This window comes from Girardinichthys multiradiatus, chromosome Y (genome assembly GCF_021462225.1).
Source record: "Girardinichthys multiradiatus isolate DD_20200921_A chromosome Y, DD_fGirMul_XY1, whole genome shotgun sequence".
NCBI classification, from domain to species: domain Eukaryota; kingdom Metazoa; phylum Chordata; class Actinopteri; order Cyprinodontiformes; family Goodeidae; genus Girardinichthys; species Girardinichthys multiradiatus.
The window spans coordinates 27,275,992-27,297,912 of NC_061818.1; the positions used below are offsets into that span (position 1 = coordinate 27,275,992).

Genomic DNA, 21,921 nt, shown 5'->3' on the forward strand with positions numbered 1-21,921 from the left:
GTACCCTTCCAGGTGATAAACTTGCGCTCACACACACCCACTCAACACAAACACACCTATTTCTACACATATGCTCACCCACCACGCATTCACACCAACGCACCAACACAAAATTACTCAAATTACAAACATAGGTTACTAAAACATCAATGTGGCCTGCCTAGTCTGATGCTGGTTTAAATCCGTAATTAATAAAATTAATCACGCAATTAGGATACTGTCTTCAGATATCTTTTTGTAGAACAGAATTGCCCTGGCACGTGTAGGGAACCATCTGCTCCATATGGTATGCATGAAATGCTGCGACAGGACACAAAAAAATAAATGAATTCAGCCACTTTGCAGGTGTTTCAAGCATGAATGGCCCGATTAAGGTTATGTCACATCATCTCTATCAGATTTAACACCAGATTTTATCTAGGCTACTCCAAAACGTATTATTTTAAGCCTTTAAGAGATTAATTTGCTGGTGAGCTTTGAATCATTGGCCTGCCACATAACCCAGTGGTGGATTACCTCTTTCTTAATGTTGAGTCGTGGAACACAGAAATTAACTGTGGTAAGTGCTGGTGCTTTCAGCGTTTTTCTGGGTCCTTCTGTGACCTCCTGGATGACTTGTCAATGCACCATGGAGTAATTTTGATTGGACGGCCACTCCTGAGAAGGTTCAGCACTTTTCCATGTTTTGTTCATATGTGGATATTTGCTCAAACTGTGGTTTGCTGGATTCTCAAAGTATCTGAAAGAGTTTTCTAACCCTATCCAGACTGATATACTGCATGTTAATCAATTTGTTTCTCATCTATTGTTGAATTTCTTTAAATCAGAGCACGAGGTGTCGCTTAAGATCTTTTAATCTACTTCTTGTTGTCCAACAGGTTCTGTTAAAAGAGTTTCAAGGTTTCACAGGTCAGGCAGTAGTGAGATCTGGCTGTGGCTGGTCAAAATGAACCCATATTTAGAATTAAAAATCAAAATTAATTCATGATATAATCAGATTGGTAAGGATTATTTATTTTCCCTGAATAAATGCAGTCATCATTTAAGAAACTGCTGTTTATATTTTCTCTGGAACTTGTCTGATGATCTGAAGCACTGAATTGTGACATAAGAGCAAAAACAAGAAATCTGTCAAAGGGCAAATTCCTTTTCCTCACATTGTAAATAAATAAGAAATCATATGGTTTCTATTTATGTGTCATTTAAATTACAGAATAGTATCAATTAGCAGCCTAATGGATATTAGGAATACTACAGTTAAACGATATGCTGGTAAACAAAATGTCCTTTTATGAATTTGTTAGTGGGACATGAGCTGTAAGTGGGGCACGTCCTGACCTGGGTGGGGCAGTTTAACGCCTCAGGAAATATCCGAGTGGATAGAAGCAGACAAACAGCAGGGAGGTCAGGAGCGGGGGGAACATGTGGGTTACAATACGATCAATACACATCGACTGTCAAGGTCTGCAGACAGAGCCCCTTTCGATTTCAGACCTAAAGCTGCATCAATTTTCAGCAAACAGGTATGACCGGAAATTGGGTTTTAAGCCTGACAAAATAAATCGTTAAGGGGAGGAGCGCTGTGTGGAGCATTTCCACTCGTTAATGCTTCAAGCATTCAAGAGACAGACCAGAACAACTTGCTTTCACTCAGAAATGTGTTATGAAGTTCACTCAGAGAGTACTGTTCTCGCCAGGTTCCCACTTGGTTCCCCAGTTCCTTTTACTCACGTCCTGCATTTCTTATTGATGACAAACTTTGCCTCAAGGGCAGCGGTCGATCATTTGGTTCCTGAGGTCTGCTGCTGTCAAACTTCAGCTGACATGGATCTGTTGCACCGACGGACGCACTGAACTGTTTTGCTTAGCTGGCTGCGACAGGACGGACTTATTGCAGTTATTTCGTCTTCAAGTTTTTCTTTAAAAAAAACAACAAAAAACTTTAGCAGACACAGACATGCAGAAGTTAAACTCTAGCGGGACGCACTGCAACACGCTGCCCCGGGACGCGGAGGTCCCGCTGCGGTTGGCTGACAGCGGAGGCTCCGGGGAAGGGAGGGAGAACGGCGCTGGGAAACATTTCCCAACACAGCCTGAAGACCAGGGCTTGTTTTGTACCAAGAGGAAGATGCTTGTCGCCTTGGATGTTATATGTATTTTAGTTGGTAAGCAACTTTTTTTTTCTTACCTGTGAGGATCTAAATTAGAAGCCTATACATTTTCCTGTTTTGATGTGCACTAATACTCTAAATCACCATTTAAAAAACATACAATTGGTTATCAACTTCATTTCTTTTCAGCAGTTTCACATTCATTCTTCGTCTAAATACAGTGGCTTTTCAAGAGGAAAGTAAAACTGAAAAAAGTGCGTCGTAAAGGAATTTGGTAAAGTTAACACAGCTACAAAACAGTTTTCCAAAAGTTCCAGAAGTGGAAAATGAGGAAGAAAACTCACGTGGGGGGAAATTAGGGAGGGCAGGAGGGAGGGAGTGAGGTAGATGCAGAAGGGGGAGGGGGTCATCTGGCAGCAGCAGAGCTGCTGGGAACAGAATTCATCTGTTCCCATGGCAACCCAACAAGAACGTGGGAATTTAGGATGAAAACATGCCTCGTGCTTGTGTTCTCGTGCTGAAAATTGCCCCTCCTGACCGAGCTCTTTAGCCTCTCTCACTGCAAGTTTACTGGATGTTATCCCCAAGTAATTTACCACGCACAGCTGAAAGACTTTACAGGCTTATTTGATAAATTAGCTGGCAGAAGCACAAAAATACATTTTAATATCAATATAATAATTGGGGAACCTCTGCCAGGGCCTAATTATGATATGGCAACCATAGAAATTAGCTATTATGAAATGAGGATATCAAATAATAAATATAAAAAAAAAAGGCATTCTACTAATAGTAGAAAGCCTTGCTTGTATTTTGTGGGTGACTTTAAATGACTGAAACTCAAAAGAGAAACCATGGCCTGCTTCATGTTCAGACAAAATAATTGTGCTAAACTGTCATAGTTATAATGCCAATCTCCATGTACTCACAGATGTGTTTATTTAGGGTTTTTGTTTTGATAGGTTACACATTTTTTTGTTATGTTTGACTGTAATAGCACAGATGGTGAGGCAGGTATGACAGCCTTAAAAGCCACGTAACCAGAGGTGCTTTCACTGTACTTAATCAGATTGAACTTTTCAAACATTATTAGAAAAGGTTTAAAGCAAATGCAATTTGGGAAAGCTGCGTCAAGCACAGAATTTGTTGATCCGGACACAAATATAATACCTCATTGTCAATGTTTTTGAGTTTTTCATTCCTTTTGTGGAATTAATTGATGACAAATAAATAAAAACGTGTTTCTTGGATTTACATTTTTACATTTCTTTAAATTGCTTTCCTCCTTTATTAAGGAATAAGGAGACATGGCATTCATGGATGCAAGAACACAAAATAAAAGTTTTAAAGTGGTTTAAAACTTGTTTTTTTCTAAATTCAGATGGTAAATACTTTGATTAAATTGGTTCTATGATAGAACATGCAACATTTCCTTTTTTTGACAAATTTTTACCTTGTAATGGTTATTACTGAGCACTATTAATGGTCCTAATGGTTGGAAGGGGAGATTTTTCTTCATGACAAACATAAGGAAGGGAGCATGTTGTGTGAGTAAGACATCATCCGTTTGGCCAGCAAACACGAGAGAGGTAGAACCCGTCAAGGCAGACCAACGGGTCTGATGCTCTTTGGCAGTTGAGGTGTAAGAAATAATGATACAACCAAAACTGCTGTGTGAGGCTCTCAGATTCAATGACACTTATTTTTTAACCCTAAAGGTATGCAATTAATTTTTCACTTTGCACACTTAACAGCTATGGTTGCTAGTTAAGGAGGTGGCCGGCCACGTGTAATCATCAGTCAGCACGGAGCAAAAGTCAGTTTTCCAACTGACAATTAGGTTTTCATTTTCACAAAGCTTCTTTCTTTGACCCCGTTTATCCTTACAAATTTGAACTGACGTGTGCACCTATCACCAGTTTTGCATCAATTAAAATGAATTATTTGGGTGCTGTTTGTTTGAAACTTAAAGTCAGAATTTTTGGGTTCAGACTAAAGCTGAAATCTGGACTTGGAAATGTACAAAAAAATAAAGCGCTTTATCAAGTCTGAAGACTCCTAAGCACTTCACACTACAATCCGTCATCCACCCATTCATACACACATGCACAGTGGTAGGCTATGTTGTAGCCACAGCTGCCCTGGGGCAGCCTGACAAAATTCCCATACAATCGGCGCCACCGGACCCTCTGACCCCAATCAGAAGACAAGGCGGGTGAAGTGTCTTGCCAAAGGACACAATGACTGAGATGGAGTAGGGGTTTGAAGCAGCAAACTACCGGTTACTGGATGAACCCCTGCCACCTTAGCCACTGCTGTTTGGATGCAAATCTGATAATATATTTCTCAATAAATCAGGGTCTTTGATGGATAAAAATTAATATAACATAAAACATAAAATAATATATAATAACATATAACATAAAAATGTGGAAAATACATACATTGATATAAGCTTGTGTTGCTTATATTGTTGTAGTTAGCATTGCAATATTTAGTAAATCCCACTAGTTTTCTTAAAACAGAAAAGTTGCAACTTAAATCGGATTGAACATTATTCCCAGATCCAAACTCAGACTTCCAAAACAAATCATACCTGCTGGTTTGCTGCAGCCTTCCTGTGTTAGAAATGCTTGTTCTTTATGTGCTAGCATTGGTTTTCTCTAAGTATTAGTCTAAAAAAACATGGACTTTTGAGCAATTGTAATGAATGTTAATATGTCAGGACCCACAGGGTTTCAGTTTTTGCAGAGAGAAAGCAACGGAAAAGCAGAGCTAGGTAATACCAAGAAAATATCATAAGTTAAAAAATACAATCTGCTTATTGAAAGATTTGAATACAGGTATTTTATTCAGTCTGGACGGATTTCCACATAGTCTTTCTTTCTATGTATAGTGTAAAATTTGTGTCATTTGTTTAGGGACAGTTCAGAAAATTAAACTATAAAATTTAACTACCTTAATCTAAACTTAGAGCAGAGGAATTTAATCATCAAAGAACATAGTTTGACAAATTGACCAGTATATAGACACAGGTGGATTTAGTATCCATATATAAATAAACTCAACAGGTGTTCAAGTGTGCATAACTTCAATACTTATGTTGCTTGAGATTACTTACATGTAAACAGGTGAGAAACAGGGGAAAAGATGCAAACATTTTTTATTTATTATGCCTTTTTTCCTCTTTTATTTTTATTGCTGAGAAACCAGATGAGATTCAAATGTTTGGAAGCAAGATCAGTTTTATTCAAAAAAATATTTGCGCTTTTTTGATACTTTACAATAAAATAAATAGGACTGCGCAATTTTAATAAAACTTAACATTGCAATATTATTGGTTTTGATTAACTCATATTTTTTTGTGTTCTCTCTTTGTTTTCCATTATCACAATGTCTCCATCACTCCTCTTGAACTTTCTGGTTGTGGTCTCTAAGAAATTATTATTTGTAGCCGGACAGGACGGCAAAAGTCAAATTGGAAAGCAGAGGTTGAATGTGTGGCAGCTGAAATTCCATAGCCCTGCAAATATTGCAGCAAAGCAGTCCTTTGCAATTGCAATATTAAACACACTGATATTGCTTTGTTTACTGAGTTTCAGTCTCGTGCAGCTCTACAAATATATGAATATTGCTTGAATATCTTGCTTAAACTTTGCTTTTCTCAAAGTGCTGAAAGTTATGACCTATATACAAGCATTGCGAACAGAAACTTGTAGCTGCTATCCATTGTCTGGCCGGTAATGGCTGTACTTCCAAACTTTTGGTCTGTATTTATGCAGACCCATTCAATAAATTAACACATGAATGAAAAGTTCATGTACTTGTTCAAGAGGTTTCTGTTGAGAAGCCTAACTTGCTCTAGATCCACATTACAACCTCTAATTATGAAGTTGTAAATTCTTTTCGTACTCAAAGTGACAGCTTTCAACACATCACACCATAACGTATAATTGGTAATAATTGACATTGTGAACTCTACAGTCTACGCCTTGTTAGAAACATCCTGCCCGTCTTTGTGCTGGTTATCATCACGCTTCTTATCAGCCGTTACTGGACTTTGACTCATCTTTTGGCATTTGTAAATGAATGGCCCCACTTATTGGAACTGAATCGGCCCTTCATTTCACTCCGCCTGCTTATCTTTGACAACAACAAAAAAAACAATCCTCCCTTAAAAACACCATCATCAGATCTTCCCAGACAGTTGACCTGCAGTATTATGCATGCTTTAAAGAGGCTCATTCACTGTTGTGGATGGGGAATTTTATCCTGAGGCATCATCATAATTATGTGATCAGCTGAAGAACAACTAAGACCTCTGAGGCTTTGGGGACTTTTCTTACAAAGTTTACCTCAAAGTGGTGAAATAAAGTTTGTATGATGTGGTGATTTTTTTTCTATCTTTAACGTTATTGACAATATAAATGAAGGCTTTGACTCAGTTTACCTGATTCTTACTCAACGCCAGGGTTGTCAAACATTGTTATACCTCCATAATAAGGCAGGGTTGTTTTCAGGCCATAAAGAAATGTGCATAATGCTTGCTTCACAAAGATGGATTGTTCTGGTTCAGCTCAGCTCCCTTTTCTGTGTAAACTGCAGAATGCAAATGTCTGAGTCTAGTCAAGTGTTTGCTTGTGTGCTTAAACACATGTATGCATTCCTGTTGAGACTGTAGGGTTTTGACTGAAAAAGAGCTGACAAAATCTGCATCCTGTGGCTTGGTCTAAAATTTAAGGTCCAAACTTTGAGAGATCAGGAGATTTTGGCTTTCTGAGAAGCAAGCATGGACAGGCCTCCCTGATTTTTTTGGTGTGTTCTTTTCACACATGTTTGATGACACAACAAGAAGGAGTAAAATCAAATGACATGGTTGTGATTTATCTGTTAGGTACAAGAAAGACAATTTACAAAATGACCAGTTTTACAGCAGAAAGTGTTTCCCTGCTGAAAAGAAAAAGAAAGCTGGATTCAGATGATCAGTATTGTGGAAGGCAAGATTTGGTTTGAGACATGAAACAGCATGCTGGGTCCAGATGATTAGTATCTACCTCAAAAATCTAGATTCTAGCAGGGCTTGTTCTTTTCACTCTACTTCCAGACTGTTTTCCTCATCCCTCTCTTTGCTTCAACCAAACTTTATTTTGGTACTTCAGGTGTCCCAAATGTAAAAAGGGTGTGAGTGTGTTCTGTTTTTTTCACATCTGCATGTGTTTTGGTGCAGATTTATAGTTAGGTTTTTATCCTCTTCTTTTAAGAAAGCTGCTGAGTGAGTAAGACGGCTGGAGGCCACATGTCACAGCATGCTTGCGTGTGCATGCCCAGGAACATTAAATAGTTTATGTGTGTGAAATAACGTGTGTGTGTTGTGTATGTGGGTATGTGTATGTGTGTGGCTGTGTAAAAGTGTATGAGTCATATGGCTTCTAATTCCAACACTACTACAGCCGCCATGTGCTTGTTGTTTGTTGACAAATTTGCCGGTTCTGTTTTGCTTAATGTCTTGGGCCTTGACTCCCTGAAGTTATGGAACAAACTGGCGTCACTCTACGACTGACAGATGGAGAGCTATTAAAAATGGCTCAGTCAAATCATTAGCCAGTGGAATAAGTGACTTTGCTTACTGCCTCTTATTAGTGTATTAATGCATCTTCTTCCCATTTGACAGCATGGACAGGATTCAGAAATCCATTAAGAGTTCCTCTCCTCAGAAAGACTACCATTAAGTTCACTTTACTGTATTGCTTCGTTCATCTGGTAGTATGTTACAGGACTCACGAATGTCTCAGTTGCCAAAAGGCTGAGGGGCAAGTGAGAGCCTGATGAGCCAGCATCCTTTATGAAGGAGATGAAAAGATACAAGATGAAGATCTACAGTAAGTACCAAAGGTTCGATCCCTGGGTACCTGTGGGATCCTATACACAGCTGTCTGTTTGTTTCCCAGCAAGGAATACTCAAAAAACTATTCAGTATAAAGCTTCAAATTTAATTTTAATGAGACAGCTGCAATCTTCTAGATGACAGTTCCACAAGTGCCTTGGGTGGTTCATAGGTATTAGCTCTAATGAGTAAATAAAGATGTGAGCAGGATTCCAAACCTCAGCGCTCATTAGCTGGAATTGTTCTGGAGAGGGTCTCCACCAAGTTTTCCAACTGACTTTGATTACAAACAGTTGCAATGCCATTTAGTTTTTCAGAGGTAATGACTCTTCTTCTGTTTATACCACAACAAGAAAAGTTAGACAAACCTTCTTTGTGCCATTAAATAGTTCCCCATTATCGGGACAGTCTTATGAATGTGTCATATTTCATATAAAGTAGGTTTTTCTCTTTACGTCACCAAGAACACCCAGGTTTGATCATTCACCCAAAAATAATTGCTCTCCTCCTTTGAAAATAACCTTGACGGACCTCTTAGATAAGACACAACAACCACTTATCCCACACTGCTGGCTTGTCCTTCCTTGGCGGTGACTGTCTCAAGTCAGGTCAGATAATTCCTGATGTGTGTCAAAGTGCTAATAGCCAAAATGTCAGTAGGTCATTTCACTATTTGCTTTGATTTGGGACTTTTTACCATCTCAGCACAAAAGCCCGCCATTGAAATCCTTCAAAGTTTCCAAGTATACCTCAGTAACATGCCCCTTTTGTGCCTGCTGAATCAGACAGGCAAACATGCAGGACTCACCACTCATACCCTCAACTCCAAAACTGGGCTCCAGGAAGCCAGACATTGAAGTGTTGGGGAAAACAGGACCAGCTGTGGTTAGCTTGTCTTCTCTGGCCAGTGGCAACAATAAAAGTATAAAGGGCATGAATTCTTTCCTGGTGGACTTTTTGAAAATAATGCAAGTTAAATGCAGATAAAAAAACATGGGTTCCTTTTGTTGAATGTCTGTTTATTGATTTGGGAGATATATATTGTTTTTAGCTAGACAGGTCTCACTGTCTCTCTGGGCATTTCTCTGTCTACATAAGATGTACTATGATAAAGGAAGCAGGGAGTATTTTTGTTTGGGGTCCAGCTGCAGAAGATGCTGATGTTATCTTAGGGTTCAGGATATGACTGTTGTGAATCCTCAGATCTCTTTGTTCTTCAGTGATAAATCTCTTTGTCGTGCCATGGGGGCAGACAAAATACATCAGTATGGAAAATAGAGAATGCATCAGTATAGCAGGGGTTTAATTGTTCTCCTCCCTGTCCATCATCTGGACATTGTCACCAAGGAAGAACGGGGCAAGACATCATCAGTACAATTTCATAACATCACAGTTCTTTAATTGGGGCTAAAACTGAAATATAATTCCTAACATTGCCATTAAAGACCTTGCTCAGACTTTATAGAGATTAGAACCTGACTAGCTTATGTAGACAGCTTTGTGGAATTAAAATTACCATTGCACAAATAATTGCACAAGCAAAACCCTAGCTGCTGTTTATGAGCATATTAGGGAAGATATCCGACTGCTCCTCAAAAGGTTACTGGGGATTATCATGCCTGCAAAAGCGTCAAATTTTGACACTACATGTTTTAGCAGCCCAGCTTTTTTTCTTCTTTTTTTTTAAGGGTTGACTTGAAGAAAAAGAAGCAGATTGAAATTTACCTTGGAAATGGTGGCATATGCAAGCTGGTAAAAGGCCGGTTGGAGATGGACCACCCATCAGGGTGGCTGCAAAGCTCAGTGCCAAGCTGCAGGCCAGACGGACCTGTGTTGACAGGTCACTAATTGTATGTCCTCCACTTTTGTCAAAGGGCAAATGCAGATCCGGGCCTGTGCTGTCCAATGTTATTGGGTGCAGTGACATGGGTGGCCATTATTGCTGCTTAGATATAGCTTTAGGCTGTGTTACTTATCTTTGAGGTTGCATGGACTGTATATCAGATAGAAGCAGAATACACAGAGGTTATCTAGACATGTGATTGTGTAAGAGCTGCTTGGATGTCTTTAGAATTGCTTACACGTTTTTATGGTTTACTCCTTTAGCAAGGTATATTTTGATGGTTAATTTTCAGGCAAGGTGATTTTTTTTCCCCTTTCTGTTTTTGTGGTGTGTTTAATTTGCTTATTAGTCTGTGGGTTTAGGTTTATTTGTATCTAATTGTGGGTTTTTAAGTGTATATAAATCTCTGTAGTCATGTGAGGGGTATTTTCTTGGTTGAGGCTGGGTCATGTTTACAGAGCGGGTCCCAGCAGAGCCCAAATCCCTGACCCTCACATTCCAGAACCGCCACTAATCGCCTCCGTGTGCTGTTCCTCTTGGAGAAGCTCTTGTTGCATCTTTCATTATTCCGTCTATTGAATTTTTCTCACACACAAGGATTACTTCCCATCAATCATCAATAATCTTTCCTGACTGCACATTTTAGCTTGTTCTTACTTACTGACACACTTCATGACAGAGAGTAACTATAATTTGCTAACTTTTACTCACAAACTTAAATTACTTCCTTGTTCTTTTTTTGATGATGGTTGTTGTTTTTCCGCTCTCAAAAAGAGATCATTCTGGGCCATGGTCATAGATGTGTAAATTAGAACCAGAAGAGTTTCTCAGAATTGGGCATGTCTCCACTCCTTCTTCCACCTCTTTCTTTCTGTCCCTTTTGACTATTTGAAAGCATTCTGGCTCAGAAAGCCAGGCCCAGAGAGCAGCACATTTTAGCTCAACTGAGCTGAACCACTTCTCTGCCCCCTTTCGGTTTCCTTGCAGGCCTTCTTGTTCTGGCTTTCTTTTAAACATGTCTGGGCCAGGTGCAGAGGTTGGCTCACAGCTGCCTGACAGATGATGTGACAGTCTCTGGATGGTTTTTGTCGCTGGTTGTGAAAACGGTTGGCGTAGCTGCAAAACGCACAGGTTGGCAGTGACACTGGAGCTTGTAACATGTAGCTATGTTTGTGTATTCGGTTTATGTTTTGATCAGCTGAATTTGAATATGTGATTCGCTTGAAGATAAAGGTAAATTTTGTGGTTTATTTTCAAAGGAAGCCACAGTACCATATGTCATTTTAATCTTAATGTTGTTCAATGCATGTTAGAGACTAGTTGCACCTCATGCAAAAACAGGGATATAACACAACCACCCTTATTGGCACTCACTGGTTGATACAACATACTACCTCTGTTTGGCTCAGCATTTTATGGGTCCCATTAGATAGTGAGCATTGAAAATGATCCCTTAAAAAGTCCATGTTTATTGTGTAACAGCACTGTGATTGGGCCCTAATGGTGGGGCTATCCATTATCTCTCTGTCAATGCAGCAACATATTGATTGCTGAAAAAGGAGTTGCTATATAGTAAAACCTGATGAGCGTACAAAAGGGGCTGTTAATGGATTTCATGGAAAAGCAAAAAGCCTTTGTCTCTGTTTGTCAAAAATCTGGCTCAGTTAAGCTTAACATTTTTCAATTATGATCAAATGACGAATGTTCTGGAACTATTAAATGTTCTGGAACTAATAAATGATACATTTTACTGTTGGCATTCGGTTTTAAGTTGCTATAATTGCTTAAAGTTCATTTAAATTGGAGACCCACACCATGTCTGAAATAAATATACACCAGTGCAGCAACTATTTATGTGCCTGCAATGTGATATTACCTACATTTTTGTAATGCTCATGCCTCTTAAGATACATTGCCCTGCAAAAAGTATTCAGAAACGTTTTCATATTTTGTTACATTGAAACCACAAATTTTATAGTATTTTTCTGGGATTTAATGTGATACACCAACACAAAATTATGCAGAATTGTGAAGTGGAATGTAAATTATACATGAATTTCAAGATATTTACAATGAAAATTTTTCAAGTGTGACATGTGTTTGTAATCTGGCCTAAGGAGAGCAGTAATCAGAGGAGCAGCAGAGATCTTCTGCTCAAGTTTGAGAATATGCTGTCAGGGCTATTTTTAGTCATGCACTCTACAAATCTGTTTTTTTTTTTTTTTTAAGAGTGGCAGAAAGAAAGCAACAGGAGACTGTGTTTAAGATTTTATTTAACTATAAGGAGTCTTGTTTGCAGTCTGGCACAAGCTGGGACACAGCAAACATGTTGAAGAAGGTCCTCTGGCCAGATGAGACCAGCAAGCAAAATGTCAGTACCGCAGAAACCTAACATCATGCATAACCCTGAACACACAGTCCTCATAGTAAAACATAATGGTGACAGCTTCATGCTGCTGAAATAACTTCTACAAGGACCGGGAAGCTGGTTGGAGTTGATGGAGCTAAATACAGGGCAATCGTGGAAGAAAACGTAAGAAGCATCAAATGACTGAAGTGCAGGATCACCTTCTGGCAGGATAACGTCAGTCATAGGAATGATAGTGATCAAAGTATGTTCATGTATTAGAATAGTCCAGACCTAATTCCTAGGAATAGTCCAAACCTAAATTCAATTTAGAATCTATTGTAAGACTGGAAAATTGTTGTTCAAAGACACTTTCCATCCAATCTGACTGAGCCTGGACTATTTTACAAAAAATCATTGACTAAAAAAGATCAGTGTCTGGATATGCAAAACTGGCAGAAATATACACCAAAATAATTGAAGCTGCTTCAAATGTCAGAGGTGGCTCTTCAAAGTGTTTACATAGGGGAGCAGAATATAAATGAACGCTACACTTTTCAGATTTTTATTTGTAAAAACCTTTTAAAGCCATGTATCAATTATATTCCACTTCACAATCAGGCACTACTTGGAGTTGATCTATTAAAAGACATTGATGTTGGTGGTTGTAACATAAAATGTGAATAAGTTCAAGGGTGTTGAATCTTTTTGCAAAGCACTGTAAATGTTCTAACATTAGGAAGACATTGATGTGGTGGTATAAGAGTCATATGATTTCTGAATACTTAAATAAAATAAGATTTGCTACATAAATGTAATGTAAATGTTTAATAGTTTGACTTACGTTTGGTGATGTAGAATCAAAGAAGTCAAAGCTGAACACAAGTGATGAAAGGACACTTGTGGGAGGTGTGTGGGTGCATGATGTGCTGTATGTGTACGTGTACGTGGTGACTGAAGGAGATGAGTGAGAGATTGGGGTCGGATGAGAGGTGTCTCCTATCTTTCTTCCTCTCTTTGTTGGCGTCACAGCCTCTGCTATGTGTCTGCAGTGGGTTTTACTCTCTTTCTCCCTGCAAACCTTCCTAAACATGCCTCTGTTTTGTCTTTCTGTGAGGGCAGGTTGAGTTTGAACAGAGTTCAACCAGCAAATCTTTCTGTAACAGACCTTTTTAAATCAAGTTTGCATGCAATGCAACAATGTGTCTCAACAGTGTTTAAAATGTTAAGTGGCAGAAGAACATTATTACATTGTAAATATTTATCTGTACATCGAGGTTGAATGAAAGTGAAAAGGCTGATAATACAATCAAATACAGAACAGTGGCTAAACAGATTTTGTTTAAACCTTAAAGACATGTTTTCAGACCACTGTTTGGGTGTTTGAGGGTGTGTTTGCTTGTTGTTCCTTGATTTAAAGTGTGTATCCTGTGCACCATAAAGTCACGTAGTCAAGAGATTCCCTGGCAAGAGCAGCGCTTTTGGCCTGGGTGGGTTCCAGCCAACAAGCAGGCCTGGGATGAGAAACAGCGGCAGAGGTTAATGATTAGTCCCATGTTCTCACTGCATTCCACAGGGGACATGGGATAAAGAAATGGAGGATTCTATGTAAGTCTTTACAGGGTTATTGGCTTTTAGTTTGAAAGTACAAATGAGCTAAACACGTTTTTTTTTTTGTGGTATTTTGGAGGGGGGGGGGTTCTGAAACATTTCCACTCCCGAAAGCATTGCACAACTTTACTTCTTTTACCATCTGACTGTGCTATCTGTTTGCATGACTTAGGCTGACCTTGACCTCTTGGTTTTTTTTAGTAATCAGTTACCAGGCTGGAAACTTAGGTTAGATGTTAAAAGTTTTAGATCAGACATTTTTTATCACTGGTTTAATGATACCTCTTTGGAGTGTGAATTCATTGTTCTTTTAGCCCTCTGAAATTTTTTGTTTTTTGTTGCTATGCTCTTTAAAACCTTCCTCCTTCCTCTTTTCGATTTTCCGATTCTTCTGAACCTTTAAGTGTCATGCGTATTTTGTGTGTCAACCCTCTTCCTTCTTCCTGCTCCTCAGGTTGATGAGGCTATGAGTGGAATATCTATCCTCGGATATTTGCAGATTGTGTACCCAAGTGCCTGACACACGATATCGCTGCTTACCTTGCTGTGTTGTATCTTATGACATGAGTCAGAAGAAAACCACCTTTCATGCTGCCAACAGCCTCTGTGTCTCTGTATCAACCCTGCCCCCTCACTTCTTTTTGTCTCTATGATCCTTGATGCGCAAACCACATCTTAGACATTCATTGAGCGATCTTTTGGTTTTTTTTTGTCTGCTTCTCACCCCTCACTCTCTTTAATTATCTTTTCTTATCAGCTTCCATCCCATTTTTTGCTTGTGAATTGAAGGCAGTAACCCCATATGAACGAGGCTTTTTCTGCGGAGATGACACCATCACCTATCCCTACTTGGAGAGGGAGGCCATCCCTGACAACCTGCTCATTGCAGGTGGCATTGCTATTACTGGCTTAACAGTAAGGCCAATGATACTTCAGTTCCTCATGTTTTTATTCATGCAGTTGTTCAGCATGGCTTTAACAAACCAATTTCTCTTGTTTCTGTTCCAGATTGCTCTGGGCGAGTGTTATCGGGTGCGTTTCCGAGGTGTACTCTCACAAGCTTTTGTTAGAAACCGCTATGTGTCATGTCTATACAAGGAACTGGGAAGCTTCCTGTTTGGTTGTAGTGTGGGGCAGTCTCTCACCAACATGGCCAAGCTCAGTGTGGGGCGCCTGCGACCGAACTTCCTCTCTGTGTGCAACATCACATATGCATCTATTAAATGCACTCCTGGCAGCTACGTCTCTCAGGTCATCTGCAATCAGCCAATCCCCAAGTTGGTGGAAGAGGCAAGGTGTGTGTCTTTATTTTTTTCATTCAGAGCTGAAGTGTTTACTAAGGGTGGGTGTACTGTTAGTTAACACACACAATTAATGAGTAGGATGTGGCATTTTATTTTGATCTTCTCTTTCAGGAAATCATTTTTCTCTGGTCATGCTTCCTTTGCGATGTACACCATGCTTTATCTGGCAGTAAGTGCTTTACATTCATACATTTTCCAGGAAACTAATCATCAATGTGACCTTCACTTTCACTTGTGAGCATATTTAAATCAATTACTCTATCTTGTTTCTGATTTTTTCTAAAAGCTACAGTTCCAACTTTCTATTTCGATTTTAAAATTTTGAAACACTGGCCTCTTGAGGTCAAAGTACCAAATTTCCAAGTATTAATGAACCAAGTTAACACAAGCACAACAAACACGTGCTGTTTAATACATTAACTTCTGATTGTGAAGAAGGGCATATTTTAGAGCAGCAGTTCTCCACATGCATCCTGCCTGAAGTTGAAAGAACTGGTGAAACAGAAAGATTGTGGGGTGAGGGAGGCTGTTTTCCACAGGGTGCGTGAATAGATGAAGAGACTCCACAAACAGAGAAGGCCTTGTTGTGGGTCTTATTTAGCAGAGGGGGAGGAGGGCTGAAAATGCCTGCTGAGAGATCGACAGGCTTCTTTCAGCAATAGAGACCCTCTAAAGCCCCTGCCACCCTGCCCCCCTCCCCATCTCTTCATCTCTCTCCCTTTGAATGCACTGCCCAGTGCTCATGGCTGCTTTGTAAAAGAGAAGTGACAGTTAGAGGGAGACAAAAGCCTGTCATCATCCATACAGTGTCCACATTCCTGGTGTATTACCTATAATTAATCCATAATTGATCATTTCAGATGACCTAAATATTTTCAGGCTCAGAGCAGTTCCTCCAATATTTGATTCACTTACTTTATGCCTCTAAACAAAGACTTGAATGTATCTTACTAGGATTTTATGTGATGCGCTCTTAGTGTTGGTCTAACTGTGACATGGAAGAAAAATTATGTATGGTTTTTACATTTTTTTTACAAATTAAAATCTGAAAAGTGAGGCGTACATTTGTATTTAGCCCACATAAAATCCAATGCTACCGACTACTTATAGATGTCCTCCTTAAATAAAATCTACCTGTTTGTAGTTTAATTTCAGAATAGGTATACTGTAGCTGTTTAGTGAATCCCTTAGAGGTTTATCAGAGAACATTAGTGAACCAACAGCATCATAAAGACCAAACAAGCCACCAGACAAGTCAGGGAAAAATTTGTCTAAAACGTAATAGCGGGGTTAACACATGATACATAATCCCATACTTTAAACATCTCACTGACCTATCAACACATGGCTGTAGACCTAAACTGATTTGGCAAGGAAAGCAATTATTAGAAAAGCAGCCATAGTAGCTCTGGAGGACCTGCATAGAGCCACAACCCACTTTGAAGATGGAGAAAATATTTGTCTTACATCTGTAAATGTGGTTGAGAAATTAAAGTTAAAAGTCATCTACAGAAGTCTATTGATATCTAAATGTGGTTAAAAGGTGGTAGTTGGTCAAATGGCCTGACCAAGTTAGACTTTCAATGTCTTTTTCTTTAAAGGGGTCTAGAAAATACTAATTTAAATACATTTTGTGGGCTAAACAAGACAATTAGTTACCCACTTTAAATAGCTTTAAAACATATGTCCACGAACGTCTGGACATCCTGTTTGGAGAGTATTAGTTGTTTACTCCATAAATCTGCTCTTTCTGAAGAAGGGGCAAGAAGAGAGTCATAAGAAATCATAGTTTAGGGTTGCCATGTATAGTACACAGCAAAAGTGTCAGACGAGTAAACAATTTTACTTTTTAGTCTAAATGCAAAACTCTAGGTGTGGTGGAAAACAAGCACATCATCCAGAACAAAGGCCCTTCAGTGAAACATTGTGGTGGCAAAATCCTGTTGTGGGAATGTGTCACTTTAGCAGGGAAAGGGTAATTGGTCAGAGTTGATAGGAAAATGGATGGAGCTAAAAAGGAAGGTAATGCAGCCAAACAATCTGTTTAAGGCTGCAAACGACTTAAGACTGGGGTCGGGGTTCACCTTCCAGCAGAAAAACAACCCTAAACATACAGGGGTTGGACAATGAAACTGAAACACCTGGGTTTACACCACAAAAATTTATTAGTATGGTGTAGGGCCTCCTTTTGCGGCCAATACAGCGTCAATTCGTCTTGGGAATGACATATACAAGTCCTGCACAGTGGTCAGAGGGATTTTAAGCCATTCTTCTTGCAGGATAGTGGCCAGGTCACTACGTGATACTGGTGGAGGAAAATGTTTCCTGACTCGTTCCTTCAAAACACCCCAAAGTGGCTCAATAATATTTAGATCTGGTGACTATGCAGGCCATGGGAGATGTTCAACTTCACTTTCATGTTCATCAAACCAATCTTTCACCAGTCTTGCTGTGTGTATTGGTGCATTGTCATCCTGATACACGGCACCGCCTTCAAGAATACAATGTTTGAACCATTGGATGCACATGGTCCTCAAGAATGGTTCGGTAGTCCTTGGCAGTGACGCCGCCATCTAGTACAAGTATTGGGCCAAGGGAATGCCATGATATGACAGCCCAAACCATCACTGATCCACCTCCATGCTTCACTCTGGGCATGCAACAGTCTGGGTGGTACGCTTCTTTGGGGCTTCTCCACACCGCAACCCTCCTGGATGTGGGGAAAACAGTAAAGGTGGACTCATCAGAGAACAATGCATGTTTCACATTGTCCACAGCCCAAAATTTGTGCTCCTTGCACCATTGAAACAGACGTTTGGCATTGGCATGAGTGACCAAAGGTTTGGCTGTAGCAGCCCGGCTGTGTATATTGACCCTGTGGAGCTCCCGACGGACAGTTCTGGTGGAAACAGGAGAGTTGAGGTGCACATTTAATTCTGCCGTGATTTGGGCAGCCGTGGTTTTGTGTTTTTTTGGATACAATCCGGGTTAGCACCCGAACATCCCTTTCAGACAGCTTCCTCTTGCATCCACAGTTAATCCTGTTGGATGTGGTTCGTCCTTCTTGGTGGTATGCTGACATTACCCTGGATACCGTGGCTCTTGATACATCACAAAGACTTGCTGTCTTGGTCACAGATGCGCCAGCAAGATGTGCACCAACAATTTGTCCTCTTTTGAACTCTGGTATGTCACCCATAATGTTGTGTGCATTTCAATATTTTGAGCAAAACTGTGCTCTTACCCTGCTAATTGAACCTTCACACTCTGCTCTTACTGGTGCAATGTGCAATCAATGAAGACTGGCTACCAGGCTGGTCCAATTTAGCCATGAAACCTCCCACACTAAAATGACAGGTGTTTCCGTTTCATTGTCCAACCCCTGTACATCCAGAGTTACAATGGAAGGATTTGGATCAGTAGATATTGATGTGTTAGAATGGACCAAAGTCCAAATGTAAATCAAACTGACATTCTGTGGCAAGAATTGCTTGTCATGTTCGTTGTTTATCTAAACTAACTGAGCTTGCGATATTTTTCAGAGAATTGGCAAAATATTCAGTCTTTTGATGTACAAAGCTGGTATAGACTTACAATAAAGCTGTAGAAGCTGAAAATATTGATTCTGGAGACTGAATATAAATAATTTAAGAACCATGTACTTTTTTTAATTTCAGGTTCACAATCATGCAGGGCTTTGTGTTGATCTATCAGACAAAAATCCAACAGGAGACAATGAAATTGGTAGCTGTTATAGGACTGAAAAAGGGAAAGAATGGGTGATAAAAACTAATAAGAAGTGTTTAGTGAGACAGCTTTGCACATTGGCTTGCTTCTTCCTAATGTTTCAATAGTCTGTAGACAACTCAAACCTGTAGGTACATGCCTCCCAGACTGTAGCCAGCTGCTTGTGCTTAAAGCAGTAGGAGTAACACCTGCTCGCACTGGAAGTAGAGAAAAACCCACTGAAGGTCGGCTTTCCTGCAGGAATGTGGGCCCTGGTGTCTGATAAGACCAGACAGACTCTGATGACTTCATTAAGCTTTTCCTGCCTTTGGATCACAGTTAAACTTATTTTGAAGCCGCAAATTTCTATTTTCCCTTTAGCTCCATAGTGGATGATGAATATAAGGATGAAGCACAGCATAGGAATTGTTTATGGAGTCATTCCAAGCTTCTGTTTTCCCTCTGGGTTGCAGATTGAGCGGATGCTCATCTTTCACTTAAAGTACTTTATCTCTGTTTGCAGAACTTTAGTCATTAAACATAATCACAGTTTTATGTGTTTGGGGGCATGCATTAGCACACAAGTATCTACATGCATATATTAATAGTGTGCAGATTGTATAAAAACAGTATTTTTCTCCTTTTTTGCAGTTCTACCTGCAGGCCAGGTTGTCATGGCGAGGAGCTCGGTTATTGCGTCCCCTTGTGCAGTTCCTCTTAGTGATGTTGGCCTTCTACACAGGCCTGAGCCGCATCTCTGACTACCGCCACCACCCCACTGATGTCCTCACTGGCTTCATTCAAGGGGGTCTCACTGCATACTGGGTGGTATGTCCAGGGTTATTTTCCTCTTTGCAGGATGAATTTCTGTCTGCTTTTAGGGGAGTTGGGTCAAATAGTAGTCTCTTTCTACCTTCTCACTCTGCTCTCTCATATGTGGTCAGTGTTTATCTCCTGACGAGCTTTTTATCTCTGCCTGCAGGCTTTTCACATCTCGTCGATGTTTAAGCCCTGTGCCCGTCCAGACCTGTCTCCAACAAAAATGTCCCTGGATAGTCCACTGTCCAGCCAGCAAACTGTTTGCTAGCAGGTGGCATCAGGAGAACAATAAGAGAGGATGGACTGCAGTACAGCAAGAAAAACATACAGGGAAGGGATAAACTTTAGGATATAAAGTAAGGGAATCATTTCAAGACAAGGAGGTGATAGAAGAGTACAATCTAACCCAAGCTTATACATCCTGGCATACTGATTAATATGCTGATGTACATTTATGTAACATATTTACACACATGTGAAATGCAAGAAGCACATAGGGCAGTACATAAAACCTGCCCAGTGAACAAAATGAATATTTCAAATATTTTTTATATAAATATAAAATATATATATTTTCAAGATAATTTTAATAAGCTGCTATTTTTTTTCCATTTGGTCTTATTTTCCCAAAGAGGAGGGTATTAGCATTTACCTTAGCTTTCAGAGTACATTCAATCATTCTCTGATTCTGAGTGAAAAATGAGAAAACAGCAGCCTCCTCTTTTTAGTTTTTTAGTTGCTTCTCTGTTCAACTGGGAATGTATCAACCAGCAGCTGTGAACTTAGACCACCTCACCACCTCTGATGTGAAGACAGCTTTGTAAAATCTGCAGGACTGGCAAGAGATGACCAACGAGCACTTACTTAAACTTCTGACCATCTTTACCTTCGCTGCCACATCGTGACACTTTCCTCACCAGACTGCCTGGCTTCCCCTTGACTAAACCATTTCCTGTGTGTTCGCAAAGAAAACCCAATATTTGTGCTGTAATACAATGCAATTGTTCTCTTTTGAGTAACCGAGGTGGTGAGTGGAAGGACTCTTACCTGGATTCTCCCCTTCCACAACACCACTTTTCTGTACTAACCACTTTTCTCAGAAGGTGGAGGCTTGACTGAATTTTTTGTAACCTCTGACTTTTGCCTCTGGACTCCAATCTCTTAGCTGCACCTTGATTTATGCCACTCAGAAAGGAGATGTTTGACTGAGATACAGTTGTTCTCCTGTAAATCAAACTTAATAGCACTTGACCTAATAACAGGTAACCTTCTAATAATAATCTGTGTTATATATTTTATTACAAGTTTGAATAATCAGTGTTTATTTTTATTAACTTCAAACTCATACACTATGATTTTGTCTAAATATGTTAATTGTGCAAACTGTATGTAAATAGCTGTCACCACACAGAATTTTAAAAGTATTAGTTTCAAGTCTTGGACAGATTTGACATGTTTGTGTAAGTGTATGTACAGGTGCACAGTGTCGCTCTCTTACTTGTTGTAACAATTAGACTGAGCCACAGATATTATCAAAAAGCTATGTGTGTTGTCTTCCCAGTTATTGTTTGTTTATGTCTTTATCTGTGAATGCCACATAGGCAGAAATAACCACTGTACTAAAAAAAACAAAAACAAGCAAACAACAACCAAACCATTAAAGTGAATGTTGAATGTTTTCAAGTTTTTCTGCTGTCTGTCATTTTTGGCAGAAGGAAAAGTGACGCACAATTTTCTTTCCCATGTCCAACTATTGTACTGTTGCAACACTGTTAGACAAAACCCAATGGGCCAGTCAAAAACTCAGCCACAGAAAGCGAATCACAGAATCATCTCCAAAACAACAACAACAACAAAAAAAGGACTGCTATCAGTAAAGAAAACACAGAAAATGCCAGTAAACTTGACACAGTTTTTTGCTGAGTAAAACAATAAAAAGAATTTAATCAAATTTTATTTATAGAGGTTTTCATATAGCTAAGTGTAACATGATGTGCTTTACAGAGGTTAAAAACAAGAAATACACATTTGAATTGATGAAACTATGTTAGATAAAACAAATAATATTAAGTATGCTACAATGAAGAATTAAAAGAGTGATATTAATTTAGGGGATGTGGAAATGTGGAAATTAGATTAGTAAGGAAACGCAGGAGATTATTCTTAAATAGAGAAATAACAAAACCATAAAATGAGAGAACGTTTAACATGCTTCAATTGAAAAAAGTTTCTATTTTATACCCACAAAACCTTCCTGAATTTTGCAGTTTTCTTTT

The 21,921-nt window shown here is 39.4% G+C and overlaps 2 protein-coding genes across 3 annotated transcripts in view; both read left to right on the forward strand.

Moving 5' to 3' along the window:
* LOC124864970 overlaps window positions 1–21,921 on the forward strand; it is a 458,718-nt gene that overhangs the window by 157,000 nt on the left and 279,797 nt on the right. The gene's annotated exons all lie outside the window — the stretch shown is intronic.
* LOC124864974 (phospholipid phosphatase 3-like) lies at window positions 1,448–21,323 on the forward strand. The gene is made up of 6 exons (XM_047359936.1): window positions 1,448–2,165; window positions 14,554–14,711; window positions 14,805–15,091; window positions 15,212–15,269; window positions 19,478–19,654; window positions 19,809–21,323. The coding sequence occupies exons 1-6, from the start codon at window positions 1,958–1,960 to the stop codon at window positions 19,911–19,913; spliced, it is 993 nt and encodes a 330-aa protein (XP_047215892.1). The 5' UTR covers window positions 1,448–1,957; the 3' UTR covers window positions 19,914–21,323.